The following is a 17,790-nucleotide window of genomic DNA, read 5'->3' as shown; positions in this document are numbered from 1 at the left end:
TGTTTTTGTAACCTTACCTTAGCAACAGCATTTAGGCTGATAATTCATTGACATGAAACATTAGAATCTAATGTTGTTAACATTTAATAGCTGAGTCAACAGTTTTTTTTTTATCTAGATCATGTTTAAAACTGCATTAATTTTATTGGATCGTTATTTAAAAAAATACGGGTTTTAGATATCTATTCGACTTATAAGACTAGAATTGCTTTAATGGCATGGAGCTTAGTAAAATTATAGACCACACTGTCATTAAGTGGATTTGGCAAAAATTCATACATTATTCGGATTGTTGCAGTACAGGTCAAATCCCCGTTACAATGGAATTCTAAAACTGATACCCACGGCGGTTCTGTAATACAATAAACAGTTGTAAGCCGCACCAACAACTACAGGTACAGTTATTCCTGACTAATTAGCATGTACGGAATGTACTACTTTTCACCCCTTTATCACCCGATAAATAACATTATTTTTATTTCGTAATAATTTTTAGGCTTTTACGAATTAGCAGAAACTTTAATAACTTACCTAAAACGATTTTCAAGTGTTTAAGTCGAGTCGCAGAATCCTTCTTCGAGTCTTGTATTTTAACCGTCGATTTTTTGACATCCTGATGGGATTTCTTAGTGAACATCGCGATGGAGATTTTATATTGTCATTACGGAAATTATTTTCATTCTAAGAATGAAAATACACCGATTTCACATTGTTTTCTTCAAATTTTCACTCCCATTTTGACATTTCACTTACATAAAAATCACGGTTGACGTAAACCTCAGAACAATGACAAGCATAGAAGTAACACTATGACATTTGAGCGTACTCTGTCTTAGACAGCAAGAAATTTAATTGTGTTGCGATCCCTTCTGACATCTTATCGATATCGATAAATGCTTTGTCTATCGGCTATGGTAAATTCACAGACCTGCTAAAATAAACACTTTTCGGTCAGTCAACTACAAGCCGTTGCAAATTGCTATTTTAGATAGAGGCTAAAAAAGATATCAAAACCCTGATTTGGTATTCAAGTACCAAAACATCACTACAACATACCAATATCATTCACACAAAAATGGTCTAGCATTTAGATTATTAAATTAAGAAAATGTTAGAAATTTCGGAAGGAATGGAAACCGCTGTAACAAACAAGAAATCGGCCGGAATTTCGTCTAGGAGAAAGCCAGTACGCAGTAAGGGATTAAAAGATACCCAAGAGGTGTGATTTGACAAAAGCTACTAAAATGGGACAGTAAAATTAAAACACACCGGTATCATTCATGTCACATATGTTTGATAACTTATTTCAATGTTAATAAAACTTTGTCGAAATGCTAAGAGCAAACACGGTTCTGTTTTTTCAATGCCAATTGGGACGAGCTATGGAAACGATCCATTTTTGCCTCATAGCATCATCTGTGGGGAATCTGCAATGAAACACATTGTATGAAACACACTATGAAAATCAGATAGTTTCCTCGATCCCAGCCTTCGCGCACGGTTTCCAAGTGGCTTTTACCACTACACCACCATACATTGAAAGTAAAAGGCAATTTATTCAAAATAGTAAACTACAATATACTAACATCTATGTTATCGACAGAATATGCAGCACAACACTATTGACCACGACTACGTAAATTGGTAAAAATGAAAAATACTTAATAATGACTGGATCGAATGGCCAACAGCAGATTATAATATGACTACAGCATAATAAAGTATAATTAATAACACTTTTTGCACTTATATACAGGGTTTAAGCAAATATATTCGATTTTTTGTTTACTCACCGATGGAAGCTGATGATTTCAGTTTCATTTTCTTTACGAGAAGAATGAGATTTACACCCCACAATAACGCAGGCCATTGCTTGTTCCTAGGGCTATATTTTACCGCTTTATCACTGTGTATTTATTAAAATTAACAACAAAAATATTACAAAACATGTAGCCACTTTTGAAAAGCACGCACTGAAGTATAACATAACTAAATTGTGTGGGCGCGTTTGTGACATTGTTTGGGATTGGCAAGTTGGAACATTTGACATTTTATTTGCTTTTTAATTTGGCATCATAAAGAGGACCAAAGGTAACCATTTGGTTATTTTAAAGTGTACGCAAGCCGACCTTAGCAACATAATATTTGTCTCGTTCTTTTCAACGGTTTTGGCCTATTTGAAAAAATAGGATAAGTATATGAGGGTAATTTAGATTCCTTCTATGCTTGTTCTTATTCTGAGACGTAAACACTGCTGGCTCTGTTCATTTCATGGTAGAACTTGTCAATGTGTCATACCGATCATGGAAGAAAACAAACTGCCAAAGCTATGTTTGAATAAAAAAATATAATTAAAATGTTATTTAACCATCACTAATATAGCTAAATAATTAAATAGTGTTCATATTTTTATAAGGCTTCGTTAAATAATTTATTTTTGTACTTAGTTTTTAAAGGTAGTAACAAATAAGTGGTACATCCGATTCAAACTACTTGGCGGGTCTGTTTGTAATAGTTAAAAATAATGTTTGTAATAGTCAGTCAGAAAATCTCTTATAAAATGTAAAATTATAACAAAATACTATTATGATTTTAGATATAAAGATAATTATGTAAGTATTGAAATTTAATTATCGATTTTAGTGTATCTGCGCGGGCTTGCACTCGCAGCTAGCGTCACAGCCCCCATTATTTGAATCCGAATGTATGTACATACGTTGTAGGTATAGAAAAATAATTATTTTATTTTATAACTAGCTTCCGCCCGCAGCTGCGCCCCCGTGGATTTCGGACTTCAAAAATGGAGGAGGTGCACAATTTCTCGGGATGTATATTTAATGTATGGGCATGTGCAGGTGGTCCTCTACAGATTTATTATAAGTATAGATAGGTTAATAATGTAAAATTTTTAATTAGGGATGACTGAGAGTGTTATAAACGTAAGAGTAGACAAATATAATGAGAAAGCTTCGAACTGCTAAGTTATCGGGACTTACACGTGTTACTGTGAGTCAACCATAAAAGATAGACATATGCTGTCGTGGGATATTTTTTACATAATTTAAAAGGAGAACATTTTCGTCATACATGATTTATGTGTAGCTTTAACCATTAAGGTTGCACACGCGACGGAAGCTTAAAAAATGGAGTAACTTCTCCCGTTTTCCGAACATTTCCCTTTACTGCTCTGCTCCTATTAATTGTAGCGTGATGAAAAGTATACAACCAGCACAGGAGTATGACAAATAATTGTACCAAGTTTCGTTAAAATCCGTCGAGTAGTTTTTGTTTCTATAACGGTTATACAGACAGACATACAGACAAAAAATTTACTAATTGCATTTTTGACATCAGTATCGATCCCTAATCACCCCCTGATAGTTATTTTGGAAATATATTTCATGTACAGAATTGACCTCTCTACAGATTTATTATAAGTATAGATATAGATAGGTAGATAGATATAGATAGATAGATGGTAATTATTTCATATGGAATGAATTCGTAATTTATGACCTCTAAATAAAATTAGTTGCGCGTTCGTTTGACATATTATGTTTTATTTATTTATTGTTACAATTTACAGCATTCGATTATAAACTATAGCGGTGGAATAAGAGCTTTTATCTCTTTAGCTTTTTTTTCACCACCAGAGCGGCGCCATTACTTCGAATATCTAACATCAAACATGAATGAAATTTCTCCGATCATATTATATAGAAAAGTCCCCGTTTTCCTGATTGTCGACTGGCGCGCCATCTATGCGGCCTCATATGGGATGCCGCGGCGCAGCGCTCACTTACATAGAACATGGTGTCCACCTGTTTACGATTTGACGTAGGTAAGTACTAAGGTCAGTCGGGGGAAGTGCGCCATAAAATTTTCATAGCTGGATTCAATGCAAAATAATTTCTTTTTGTGCTGACTTAAGAATGTAATTTTATTAATTTAAGAATATTTGGTATTTTGTGATAACAACCTATAGCCATTCAAGGAAATCGGACCATAAATTAATAATATTTTGTTCAAAGTAAAAAAAAAATGGTAGTAGGCGCACTTGCCTCCGGAAATGGGGTAAGTGCGCCTGTGTAAAAAACGCCAATATGAAACATTATAAAGAAAACACTCACTTTAGTCCATAGAGAAATAAGTTTTACTCGCATTGCTCTTGGATAATTTTTAATCACTCAATATTATAACAAACTATGGCTGTCAAATCAAATTCGGGGTAAGTGCGCCATATATATGTAACTCAGGGCTTGAAAACATTTTTGATTTTTTTTTATATATAATTTTTTGCTATGTTAGAGTTTTGTGTGCGGATATGTTGGAATAAAAAATGGTAGCCCTAATATAAAATCCATTTTATTTCTAAAAACTAAAAAACATACAAAAATGTAGGAATTAACAATTTTGAATGCGTTATAACTCAATTACTTAAAATTTGGCCTTATGACATTTGATATGTTTTAGCTGCATTATATCCAGATAACGTGCCTGATCGAACAGTTGCAACCTATTCATGTAAAGTTGCTCTAGACCAAGGTATTTCAGTTTTTCTTTTGTAAAAACGAATTAACTAATACGCCCTTTTATTTAAGTCGATTCAAAACAAAATACCTTGAGTACAAAAAATTCTGCTGTTAAGTATAACATTTTAATAATAATAAATTCATATTAGTAAAACTTATTCTCAAAAAAGGTTGGTTATATATGGATCAGGGGCAAGTGCGCCATACGACTACTAACTGCGGCGCACTTGCCCTACTCGACAAATTTTAGGTACATTTTTTCGCATTGCTAAAAATCCTTTATTTTAGTATATATAAATAAAATTCAGGCAGGAAGTTAAAATAAAAGGTTTAAACTATGTATTCACCTAACTGATTTACAGAAATATGTTAAATATCTTGAAATATTTGATGTTATCTTTCACGGGGTTATCTCGGTTTACAGGTCTAAATGACACATAAAATAAAATGGCGAATAAATCGTATTAAAAATGAACGTAGCCATTTATGTTTTTAGTGGAACTGTATTTCAGTTAGTAGCATAGATGTAAGATTGCGGTAATTGTATAACATCAATAATTCTTGATTTTTTTAGGGTAGGTGCACTTACCCCGTCGGCGCACTTGCCCCACCTGACCTTACTCAGAACAAGAACAAAGTACTACATATAATTATTACTTTCACATTCTTTACTTACGTCATAATGATTAATAACAGACAGATAGACTCAACGGACGAAGTTGTGGGTACAAACAGTTACAGAATAATTCGGTTACTTGTCAGCGGAGATCTGATTGCCTATATTATGAATTTGCATAAATTTGCGTAAGTATTAATTTGCATATTTTGAACACTTTCACCAGGTTTCGCATATAATGCCAAAAATCACGGGATGGTGAATATTTTCGTTAGAAGTTTTAGGCGATATTGTATTTTTTCATTAGACCAACTGAAGCGCCCAACTTCTCAGGCATTATACCTGAATCTTGGAGGCCAGTGTGTAACAAATCCTCTAAAAAGGTGATCGGTACCAGACCATACCAACTACCACCCTATCGTTATATTCTCAGTGATGTGCAAAGTCATGGAGCGGATAATAAACTCGCAAACTCGTTTCAGGCTGGGCATACTTCCAACTGCCCAAAACCGGTCCTTATGGCGCTCAATGGAGGAGGTCTGTGTCCAGCAGTGGACGATTCCCGGCTGAAATGATGATGATACTTCCAACTTGTGTTGGGCCGTGTCTAGCGGGCAGTTGTCATAATGGTGACACATGACAAACACCTCCGTCCCTACGATACGATAGGTGAGTACCTGTGTCAACCAAAAGGGTGCCGCGCCGTGGCGCCTGTCTAGCCACTTGGTAAAGACAGGCCGCACTGCTGCCACGGCCCGGAGACCCGCTGATGGGGCTTCCAGCCTGAGGTGCCACTCCTCCACGGCGGCTCGCCGAAAGGAGGCCCTCTTGGCCTCTACCTCTGTAGAGTATCGTACATCTTGCATCGCTGGGGAAGCGATTGACAGGCATGGCGAGACAATAGCTGTGAGCGTCGACATATACAAGGCTTTTGATAGGGACTGGCATCGTGGTCTCCTTTCCAAGCTTCGGGCATAAATGGTTTCCCCGATAACTTGTGCGCGTGGATTTCTGACTTTTTGCATGTGCGTACATCATCAATCGTCAATCATTTTGATTGACGATTAATGATCGATTTTGATGCATAATTAATTATAATTATTACTGTTTCGATAATCTTTTTTTTCTAATGAGGGAATACCGAAAGGTTATAATTATTTTTATATGGCTTCCCACAATTATTTAAGTATAAGTAAAAATATATCTTCATCAAAAGTTAGTTTGCTCATGCGCAATATACCAGTTTATAAATTATTCATTACGTGCGTGACTAGTATTGAAGACAATTTGTTCATAAGTTTAAAATCAATATTACATTCATATAAATATACTTAAATGGACAGTTTAGGTACTCGTTAATTCGCAGAAGATTATCATAAAAGCGAACCTGTTTCGTTTGGTTATTCCATTTATTTACTTTGCATAATCGCAATGTTTAATGAGGGAACTTTAAACGTTTTGCTATAATATTTCGCATATATGTGATAATCATAGTCACGTATGTAGGTATATGAGTTTTAGGGGAGAATTGACGATAGTGCGTTGTAGCTTGTGCCTGGTGATTACTGATAATTTATAGTATGGAGGGGATTTACAATTAGTCCGGTAAGAGGCGAAGCGCATCAAACCTGGGTGTGACTAGCTCAAGACTGATAACTTGCGTAGTATAAGAGAGACCTATCCAGCAGTGAGACCCTACACCGTATAAAATGGCAATGATCATTCAACGCCAGCTATCTATTTTCTAGGCGCCTACATACATACTATGCCCAGCTCGACCGCGCCTTCTCGTCTACCGATGTTCGTATTGCAAGTGGTACTAGAATTTTGTGTGTGGCGTCGTGAGTTGATATGTATATAAATAAAATAAGTTTATGTTGTTCATGCGTAGTTTTTTGGCATGTTAGTATTGTTGGTAGATAATGTCTTCTATGCACGAGTATTATAAAAAACTATGTCTAATTGGTAGGTACCTATCCAATCTATTTCCAATGGCATTGATAAGCTGTCGACGATATGGTGAGAGTGAGATTTGAAGTAATACTTACATAGTTAGTAAAAGAAAGTCTCAAAGTACATACATAAAAGCTTTCACTTAGATTTAATCTATTAGCTGTGTATGATCCTAAACAGAAAGGCGACTTAACAGCGCACCCATGGATTACCTATTAATTTACGTTTAAATATTATATATTTCAATAATGTAGAATTACTTAGATAATTATCAAACATAATTATTATATTGCCGTTCCATGTATAATTTTTTAAGGCAAACTTGTAATACTAATAAATATGTTTCTCGTATTCGACTGTCTATAAGATAGGTAGCTTTGTTTATTTTTGTCATAAATCTATTCCGGTTTGGAGGACACCACACCTTACATTATAATTACTGCTACTGATATTGTCTGCGCCATAATATGTCATGCAGTATTTTGTAATTCAATGTAGGTACTACACGTTGAAACTGTTTATGGATAGGCATAGTACTTACTTACAATCAGGTGGCCTATGTTTCTTGTTATTCAAAGACAAAACAAACTTTTAAGTATCTACCCAAGGAATGCGATAACAAGTGATTAACATCATGAGGGTAGGCACAATATCAATGTGATTTATAACTCGACGTACCAATATCCATTATACAGGAAAAGTAAATCCCTAACTGCTTATTATGATTCATCGAAGTTTACGCGCATAAAGATGCGTAAATTGTAGAAAGTAGAGTTATTATTCGTTTCATTTTTCGCTTAGAATTTGGAGAAAAGTTAGGATGTATGCGTAGGTTTAAATTTTCGATGACATACTGCTTAAGATAAAGTGTACGTTGGAAATTTTTGACGAGGAAATGGGATTATCAAGGGGAATGGGGTTTGTAATTTTTTGACAAAAGTACTCACAGTACTTAAAGCAAAATAGCATGTTTCATAATGTTTTTGAGTCAGTGATACCACCACGACGGAGCCTACCTACAAATGCCATCTGTAACTTGTGTATCATCTAACTTAAACTGATCAATATTTTTTTATATTCAAGAACTAGCATAATTTGCTTTCCAGTGACTTTTAAGGCCCCAACCTAATGCTATTAGTTATTATATATATCAAATACATAGCTTTGGGTCGTTGTCGCTATGGCCAGAATGTAAAAATATTCTATTATATGTTTTGCTCATTTTAATGTTAACATCTTACATTTACATAGAGTGACTAAGTATTAGGCATTAGCTCTACAAATTCTTGCTCTTAACTGTTTATATTATTTGCCATTTTGTGTTAAATGTTATTCACACTATTATTTTTTTTTTATATCATCTTCAACGAGAGTAAAAGGTCAAGTGACAATTTATACTTGTCAGTGGATAAAGACGCGTGTATTAACAAGCCAAAATTTATATTGAAAAACTTCGAACAGTGACGTCAAAGAAAATACCCGATGCAAATGTTATGATTACAGAATAAGAGGATGGTTCTGTGGAAATCCCTCTACATGTAAAAATATTATGAGTAAAATCACGATTCCCCAGTATTCTAACATTAAATTAGTTTTCTTATAATATATGATTTCTAATTCATCCCAAGAGGAATACCTACTAAGGTTATTGACACTGTGACTCTGTGCATAAATAATATCAGGCCAGTATTAAATTCGGCCGTTTCTGAAAATATGCCTACGTTTACTAGTAACTGTTGTCCAGTAGGTTACCGGATTTGGGTTATTAGACTATAGAATTAATAACCTAGGTGTATATGAAATTATTTGGGGCAATTTTACCAAAATTTTCCACAGATTATAACATTTTGTTTATAAAGCCAATAAATTGCATAAAAGGCAATAAAACATTTTGAATAACTACATTGATAACTGTGTCCTGTCCTCGTGGTTTGGCGGCATAACATGTGTCTGTTACTTTATAAAACTTGTTTTGATTCATACGCACGACCACAAGTCACAACACTGGCTCAATACATTACTCAGCATCTCAATCTGCAGCCTAGTCTGTGTCGTGAAGCACGTTTGAGTACACGTTTCTGGCTTCAATTTGTTTTAATTATCGATCTCTAGTCAATTTTTATATTTTATTCTGGAATACCTCAATAATTAAGTGTAAACATTGTTTATGCAAGTTTTTGGTTTACAAGCAACAATGTGTTTTTTGTTAAAAGTTTTTGTCGCATTTTTATTCATCTGCTCGTCGATCGCAAAAAATACATCAGACGTCATTGGATTTCCGGAATCGGAAGAAAATCCTGACTTGAAAAATAAAGAAGTAAGTAATTGTGTTTATTTTAGAACTTATTTCCACCTATAATTCAATCGATCAAATGTAAGGTTACTTATATTATGATAAGCTGAATGAAAACAATTCAGTATTTTTATTAATAAAGTATATTCAAATATTCATTTTCTATTTGTATTTGTGTTTATACTAAAGTTAATATCAACGTATTTAATTATTATTGTTTACCTATAGTGGACTTCTCTTATCACGTAGGTTATCAAACAAATACTGGAATGGCTATATTTCATACCCTATTATAACTATTTCCATACAATATGTACAATACAATTGTATCTTACACATCTTATTGTAATATATCCCAATCTTTCTAATACTAATCCTACTAATATTAGAAATGCGAAAGTTTGTGAGGATGTATGTTTGTTCGTCTTTCACGAAAAAACTACTGAATGGATTTAGATGAAACTTTACAATAATATTGCTTATACATCAGAATAACACGTGGGCTACAATTTAAAATGTTTTTTTTTGTTTCCTCTATATTGTATAAAATACCCTAATAGGTTAATAGGTATTGTTTATTAGGCATTGAATCATTTTTTAAACATTAACTCATTGTACTTTTACTAAAATATTTACATTGGTCATTTGTGCATGATTACATATTTAAATGATTTCCTTATATTCAATATATTTATTATCTATACTCGAAAACAAATAATGAATTTATCCTGCCCTTTTCCTATGGAGCGACGAACGTCGTTGAAATAATTAAAAATCTAATAATTTTTTTTACAGAATCGTCAACCTGTATTCTTACCAGCAATGTGTCCGGTCAATGAGTTATTCTATCCGGGAGATCAGAAAGACGATTGGATATGCGATTGCAGACCAGGTTTGTGTACTTATAATAATAATAATATCAGCCCTGTATTATATATTTTCCCACTGTTGGGTATGGGCCACCTCTACTACTGGAAAGGGATTAGGCCTTAGTCCACCACGTTGGCCCAGTGCGGATTGGTAGAGTTCACACACCCCTGAAAATTCCTATAGAGAATTTCTTAGGTATGCAGATTTCTTCACGATGTTTTCCTTCACCATTAAAACAAGCGATAATTCACAAAGAATACACACATATTTTTTAGAAAAGTCAGTGGTGTGTGCCCTTTGGAATTTTAACCTGCAGACATTCGTTTCGGCAGTCCGTTCCACAACCTACTAGGCTATTGCCGCTTAGTGTACTTATAGTTCATTATTATTCTAAACAGTCATTTCATAGTATGTTATGACTGAGGAAAACACAGTACTTTTACTATATAACGTATGTTTGTCAAGTGGTCGAAGTTAGATCTTCTAACTGAATATATTTGTAACACATTTATTATATATAATTTTTTCTGCACCGAAATGAGCTTTGTGCCAACTCTCACTATCGTCCGTGCGCGTAATGTGTTTAAATTAGTACAAAGCTTCACGTTATAAAATATTAGGTACTACATGTTATCAATAGACAGCATTAATTAGTGATTAAGTTAATAAGTGTTTTGTTTTTTACATTCTCAAACGTTTCGAGTATAATTTTTTTATTACTAAATAAAGTGACAAGTAATGTTTTATAAGTAAGGAGGCTATTTACATAATAAACAGGTTTTGACTTTAATTCCTTTTTCCAGCGCACTTGTACCACCCGGCGTCAGATTTGTGCTGGCCAGCTTTCCGACAAGGCCCATGTCCAGAAGGGCAGTATCTAACTTTACCACAAGACTCTCCGATACCAGTATGCCAGAACAATCCATGTGCCATCGACAGGCAAGTACAGTGGAATGGAAAATGCGAGGTTCTAGGGAACTCGGCACCTTGTAACCACTTGTTCCCCACTCCGGCTGCACTAGGAGTCAACGCCACGACACTGGTAGTCAGCTGTGTGCGATTGTCTTTCAATAACCGGTTTACTGAACGCGTTACCACCTCTGTTTGTCCGCCTGGATGCAAAAGGAGCATCAATGGTAAATGTCCTGTTATATATTAATAAATATTAAAAAAATTACTGATGCTTAATTTTATTCATGAAAAGTCAAGCAAATGTCTGAGTAAATCCAAAACTTTTTAGCGTTTAAACAACAAAGCATACGCACCTACCTACAAAATATGGTCCCACTTCGGACAACCCCCCCCCCCCCAATCCACACCCTATTCACATGTTTCTAGACCAGGGTGGTAAATGAACGAGAATATTTGATTGCCAAAATAATAAGTACCTAAATAACCTATGTAGACATTTTGAAACACCTCCCCAAACAAACAAAATTACGATATCAATCAAAAGATAAACAAGTTTATAGTTTTCAAGGTTTGATGTAATCGATATTGAACTGTCTTTCATCAAACGGAATCACTCTGTGGACTAAACACCCTTGCACAATGTGGCACCCGCGGCACGCCAGCCCTCACGCCAGCCATGGTAACGTCATGCGTCCAGCCGGTTGCCATGACAACCGCCGCGGCACACGCAGCACCTGTCATTAACTGTTTATTTACCAATAATCACTGTAATGGGCAACGTGGTGTCTGTTCACGCTTTCTATGTGCTTTTATCGACGTTTCTGGACACTTGTGGAGAGGTGTAAAGAGGCTTTCAGTCTATTGTATGAAGGTTATGGTTTTTATTAATCTGATTTTAAAATAGTGAAGTGAACTGTGCATAGGTCTAAATTATTTTGATTGGTAAGTGATATATATACATATTTTAATAAATAATATCATAGTAATCGTGGCGATTTCAGAACGCTCTTATAATTTACAAATTTAATTACTACCTATTTTTATTTGGGTGGTGATACACTGAACAGATTGCGCATGAACGGTAGTAACCACTTAATTTACGAAATTTAATTATTCTTGAGATTGTGAATTTCACATTTTTATGATTCATGTAGAAATTATAATAATTGATATGTATAACATTTAATATTGCATGAAATATATTTTTAATAAAACAGTAAATAATAATAACTATCCCTTGAAACAGTTACACACGTTTTTTTTATTATATTATATATTTTTTTCTTCAGCTCTACCTAGAGCAATCCTTAAACACAAAATATATTGCATTGATATTAGTTTTTACTTCTTAGTTCTATCGATCATAACACATCCGCATCATTATTATTTTAATATTGTAAGTATAATCTTTAAACTTCTGCAAGTTTTTGCTAATCTCTCCATAATGTAAGGTTCAGATATTTTGCAGAAGTTGACTTCCGCAAGCGATTTACTGTGTAAACAATTACAGCAAATAGACTTGAAAATTTGTAATGGACTGACTAATTAACTAATTATTGAAATATGCGTATATGCATCTGTAAGAATTTGCGCAATATATTGTTGCAAAACGTACTATTCTGAACTTAGCTTAAAAAAGTCAATTAATTTTAAATTAAATAATACCTTGAGTATTTCCCCGAAAACGAGTTCCAAAAAGATTCAAATGTTAATGAGAAGTGACCATCTAAGAAATAAAAACCATTATCTCTGGTAACTAGGGGCTTTTCCGCGGTATTTTCCTTATAGTATATCTATACTATACATAAAGCTGAAGAGTTTGTTTGTTTGAAAGCGCTACTCTGAGGAACTACCGGTTCGAATGAAAAATTTATTTTATAGAAAAGCCTCGATAAATGGGATAGCTCATTTATTGAGGTGGCTATAGGCTATAAATCACCACGCTATGACCAATAGGAGCAGAGCAGTTTTGAAAACTGTTGCAAAAACGAAAAACTTAATTGCGTGCGCCGAGTAAACGGTTAAAATTACGAAAGAAATATGTATGACGGAATTTTTACTCTTAAAAAGTTCTAAGAAATATATTATAAAACAAAGTCCCCCCCCCCCCGCATTTGTCTGCCGGACACGTTAAACTTAAAAAACTTTCCAACGGATTAAGATAAAATTTGGTATGGAGATAGGACATCCTGAGAACAACATTCACAACTTTCTATCCCGGGAAAATAAAGAGCGTGACGTTTATAACAGAAAACTTTCGCCCGGAAAAACTTTATCACGCGGGCGGAGCTGAAGGTAAAAGGTAGTATAATAATATGTTGTGAAGCAACTTAATGCGTCATTATGTACTTAAGAAATCCTTAAACATTTATACGCACTCTTTTGCGAGGAATCTGACTCACAAGGTCGTCATTGATCTTTAAAAACGAGGGAACACTACTATTAAATATTCGGTTTATTTTTGTCATTGATGACTTTACAAATTAATTAATAAATTTTTTAAATCGTTAAAACATAATTTATGTGTCATAAAATTAATTGCGGTTTACCATTACAATAATTCTTAAAATGAGTAGAGCAGGTAATTGTTATCCACGAAATTAATATACAGCCAGTCCTTTGTTCTTGGAATCAGCAAAGTTATTTGTTGGATAACATAGCTCTACATTTGTTTATGTTCGCCCATCACAGGGGTGCTTTGCCGGCCACTCAGTTAATTTCCATATAATTGTAAGCGCGTCGGGTGGCGTGCCTGCGTCTATCATGATTGATCGGTGACCCACATTCTGCCACCACTGACCAGCACGAGCCGTGGATGACGTAGCACCGCCAATTTTGATTGCTCGCTCACCACGCGCGACCTTCGCTTCACAACGGAGCCCTTTCGGCCATCAGCATCTAGTTAATCTATTTTATTTATGTGTTCGTATTTCAAAAAAGATTTTTTATACATTAATTATAAAATATAACTTTACAGTGGAATGACTTATGTCGCCCTTTCCAAATAATTTTATTTGATTACAATTAAGTATTCAGATCTGAGTCTGCGACCAGAATCAACCATAGATAATTACTTTATTTTTTTTTATATTTAGCTTACCAATATACTTATTTCTTGATTATGGAGGATGAGAGTCTATATTTGGGCCTCGGCCATCCTCTTTGACTGCAGTCAAGATACTATGAGAATTATTGCCATTATTTACTTAAATCTTCATCAAGAAATGTATAACTGTACTCTGTACCCGTACAAATTTATTTAAAACATAAATCAGCACAATGTAATAATTACACGGTTTGTTAGGAACAAAGGGTTTCCCTTGCATTATCCACTTGACGCATCAAATGTTCAGTTTACGTGCGACGGGAGGCAAACATTGCGAGGAGTGCGCATACATAAATGACCTGGCTGCATGTTTTACCGTGACCTATTTTTATACGAGTTGGGAAAACGACTTCAATGCCTATACGGTACATGAAGTGACGTCCTAAAAGAAATGAAAGAGATTATCTCTCAGTCATTATAATTATACCGATTTGTTCGAAATTAGATACACACAGAGTGATCCCGGAACGCGACATCTACATAAGTTACCATGGCGAGCTCACTTATTTTGTAAGGTGGTACGCTATTCGGGCGTCTATTAATATTCTACCCCAAGACCGATTTATTAGGTTAAACTTAAATCGTTCGTAGTCTGAGTTAAGAATCGGTATAAGCTTAATTTGATAAGAGAAAGTAAAATATAGAGTTGTTGTTTTGAAGAAAAGAAAATTCCCAATGATAACCGGTGACTTAAATACGCACGCGATGATATATGCGTTAAAGTTATAATGATATATGTTGGGATGCCCCCAAGATAAGATGTGATAATGACACGTGAAATAGCGCACTCTGATTGCGACGTATTTTTACAATGATAAATAATTTTACATAATATGATTTTTTATAATAATTAAACAAAAATAATAAAGTAATTTTCAAGTAGCACCGGCCCTTTTTGAGTCTATATATAAAATACTACTATATAGTTACATCAATAAAGCCTAACTGGGATAGCAGGTTTAAAAGAAAAATTTTGTAAACTGTATAAAAAATATATAAGTATTGTAATTTATGTCAGCTATTAGCGATTGGATAAATGTTATCCTGAGGATATATGCTTATTAGAATGATAAATAATAAATCGAAATCCAAAGTCAAATCAAAATTAAACGTGAATGCCTTTGCCCAAGTCGATAAAATAAAAGAAAGGATAAAAATAACAAACAAGTAAAAATATTTTTATAACGACAAAATAAACTGTTTTTTCTTATCACTGTTCCTATGTCATATTACCGATTGGTTATGCACATTTAAAATGTTATTTGAACAAATCAGTAACCATAGTTCAAGAATACCCAAAACCTGAAAAGTAATTATTTTGTTAAAAACCCATAAAAAAAAGAAATGGCGATACGATGGAAATTACACATAGTGTTTTCAGCACTATAAGATAAGTCTTACGTCATAACTTACAAAGGACTAGTCGCATAAGCACAGAATATAGAATATTAGATACTATTAAGTACATAACACAACACTGACATTCAAATAATGAAGATTCATACAGACACTTGAATGGGTGCGGGGACGAACCGTTGGACGGTCCTCATTAGTAGCCGAATAAGACACCGTTGCACCACGAAGGCTTATAACTGAGGAAAAAGAAAATTTTGGGGCCACCAGTAATCTCACAACACTGCCAATCCACGTCAGATTTTTTGTTAATCTATGACATCCGTTCAGTATTTCATTGTATATCGTAATTATTAATTATACTAGCAACATGCCCTTGAGTCCTAATACCTAATAACTTAAAATAATTATTATAAAACGCACAGTTTTGTAACGATAATGTATGTCACCTATCGATTCAGTCTAGACCTTTGCGTGTTTAACCTTTCTTTTAGCTATGTAATTAAGTCTCCTTTAAATACCGTAATATAAAAGCAAGTTTATTCCGAGACCAAAAGTTAATGTGCCGTAAGATTTAAAATCCTTTATTGGTCTTTTCGTAGCTATCGAGGCCAGTGGGTCACCACTGGTAAATCTAAGGGAAACTACGGCGAAACACGAGAGATTCTAAGTGGGCCTTAAGGGTTGCGTGACTTGGTACCTATAATGTGTACGTAAGGAAATGTTATGCGTGAAACATTCTGTAATAACTTTAGCCTACACATAATTATATGTCTGTTAATCGAATTAGGTTGTGATTATGCGAATGATTGTCGCCTAATAGAAGATATCGATGCGATATTGATGCAGATTTGAAACCGCAATAGGTCGTTAAGTTTATCGTTTCTTTACATATCTTGATGAATTATTGCTAAGACGTGTCAAGGATTTACTTAATACATTTTTAACACTGATAGTCGTCAGACAACGGTCTATCTAAACCGGTAATTCTACGTACATGATTTTTTGCACAGGCTCCTTAATGAATAGATGAACTCTGTCTCATCGGACTATGAGTGTAATGGGACAAAGAGTGTACTTGTGTATTGCGCACACACTTGTGCACTGTAATATGTCCTGTGGACCTGTTTAGGAGGATTCAGATAAACAATAAGTTAGAATTTTCGAAGAAGTATCCTCTAAGCCTTAGAAGATACTTCTCGATTCGAATATTAAATTTAATCTCATCGACTACACTTTTTTGTGGTAGGATATTTGTATCTGCCCAGAAAACGGTCACTATGCACTAGGTGCAGAACCCACCATAATGACCCACATAAATGTGTAAGTAGTACCGTGTGGGGTTCCGGGATCAGCTTGTGTATATCCAGCTTCAAACAGGCCGGTATAATATTGTTAACGACAAGGGATAATAGTCTCTCATCAGTCGAGACTCTATCTCCACTCCGCTTACCATCAGGTACAACAGGGTCTCTCTGGCTTCCCCGTATAAGACAACATAACACTGCTTGTATTTAGTATTTTATACACTAAATTAATTAGAATACATTTTTATTTTTAAAACTGAGAAGTTGTATGCTTATACAGTGGGGACTTCCCTGAAATCATATTAATGGGTAATGACAGTTCTTAGAACTTTTCCATCATCTTACAGTGACTTTGTTGAAGATCGTTCCGGATTGTACATAGGTATTACGTATGTTCTATTTGTGAGCATAGACTAAAGAAGTATTATAAAATTAATAAGCCATATTTTATATCTTGACGAAATTTAAAAAGGGGTGTTTCAAGTTTAAGGTGTTTATCTGTATATTTGTCAGTGGCATCGTATCTTTGCAAGAAATGATCCCATTTTGATTTGTTTTTTTTTTGTTAAAGCTAAGATGGTCTCGATGGTTTTAAACTATAATCCATGATGATATATTCAGATGTTAGAAGATCATCAGCTCTTATTCCTACTTTCTTTAGCGCAAATTTTATCTCATTAATTAAAATACGGATAGTATCTACTAGTTGAAATATATCTGAAAAATGCAATATATGAGTTATTATTTTTAATAATAACTCATATATTCTGTAACAAATTTTATCAAATAGGATTATTATAAATGTATAATTTGTATTTTTTTTTGAATTTGCAATGTGTCCGCTATTA

The 17,790-nt window shown here is 34.2% G+C and overlaps 2 protein-coding genes and 1 long non-coding RNA gene across 3 annotated transcripts in view; 2 read left to right on the top strand and 1 right to left on the bottom strand.

Moving 5' to 3' along the window:
• LOC115450221 (probable Rho GTPase-activating protein CG5521) overlaps positions 1-2,269 on the bottom strand; it is a 30,485-nt gene extending 28,216 nt beyond the window's left edge. The window contains 2 exon segments of the mRNA XM_037438159.1: positions 532-777; positions 2,251-2,269. Of these exon segments, the coding sequence (XP_037294056.1) occupies positions 532-637 (106 nt within the window). The 5' untranslated portion in view covers positions 638-777; positions 2,251-2,269.
• Positions 2,270-3,594: 1,325 nt separating this feature from the next.
• LOC119189172 lies at positions 3,595-5,890 on the top strand. The gene is made up of 3 exons (XR_005112288.1): positions 3,595-3,841; positions 5,229-5,336; positions 5,631-5,890. It is a non-coding gene; the product is annotated as an uncharacterized LOC119189172 (long non-coding RNA).
• A 3,172-nt stretch (positions 5,891-9,062) lies between these two features.
• Positions 9,063-11,445, top strand: LOC115450216. Its single transcript, XM_030178215.2, has 3 exons — positions 9,063-9,418; positions 10,190-10,286; positions 11,068-11,445. Exons 1-3 carry the CDS (start codon positions 9,269-9,271, stop codon positions 11,421-11,423), a joined length of 603 nt encoding a protein of 200 aa, XP_030034075.2. The 5' UTR covers positions 9,063-9,268; the 3' UTR covers positions 11,424-11,445.
• The last annotated feature ends 6,345 nt before the right edge of the window (positions 11,446-17,790 follow it).

The sequence above is a fragment of the Manduca sexta genome, chromosome 13 (genome assembly GCF_014839805.1).
Source record: "Manduca sexta isolate Smith_Timp_Sample1 chromosome 13, JHU_Msex_v1.0, whole genome shotgun sequence".
NCBI classification, from domain to species: Eukaryota; Metazoa; Arthropoda; class Insecta; order Lepidoptera; family Sphingidae; genus Manduca; species Manduca sexta.
This window is presented reverse-complemented; position numbering and strand designations above follow the sequence as displayed.

Excerpts from the sequence above, each read along its gene's own strand:
- LOC115450216 (XM_030178215.2), top strand. The coding sequence starts at position 9,269 with ATGCAAGTTTTTGGTTTACAAGCAACAATGTGTTTTTTGTTAAAAGTT. Across the intron at positions 9,419-10,189 it reads CTGACTTGAAAAATAAAGAA|AATCGTCAACCTGTATTCTT; the intron begins GTAAGTAATTGT and ends TTTTTTTTACAG. Across the intron at positions 10,287-11,067 it reads GATATGCGATTGCAGACCAG|CGCACTTGTACCACCCGGCG; the intron begins GTTTGTGTACTT and ends TCCTTTTTCCAG.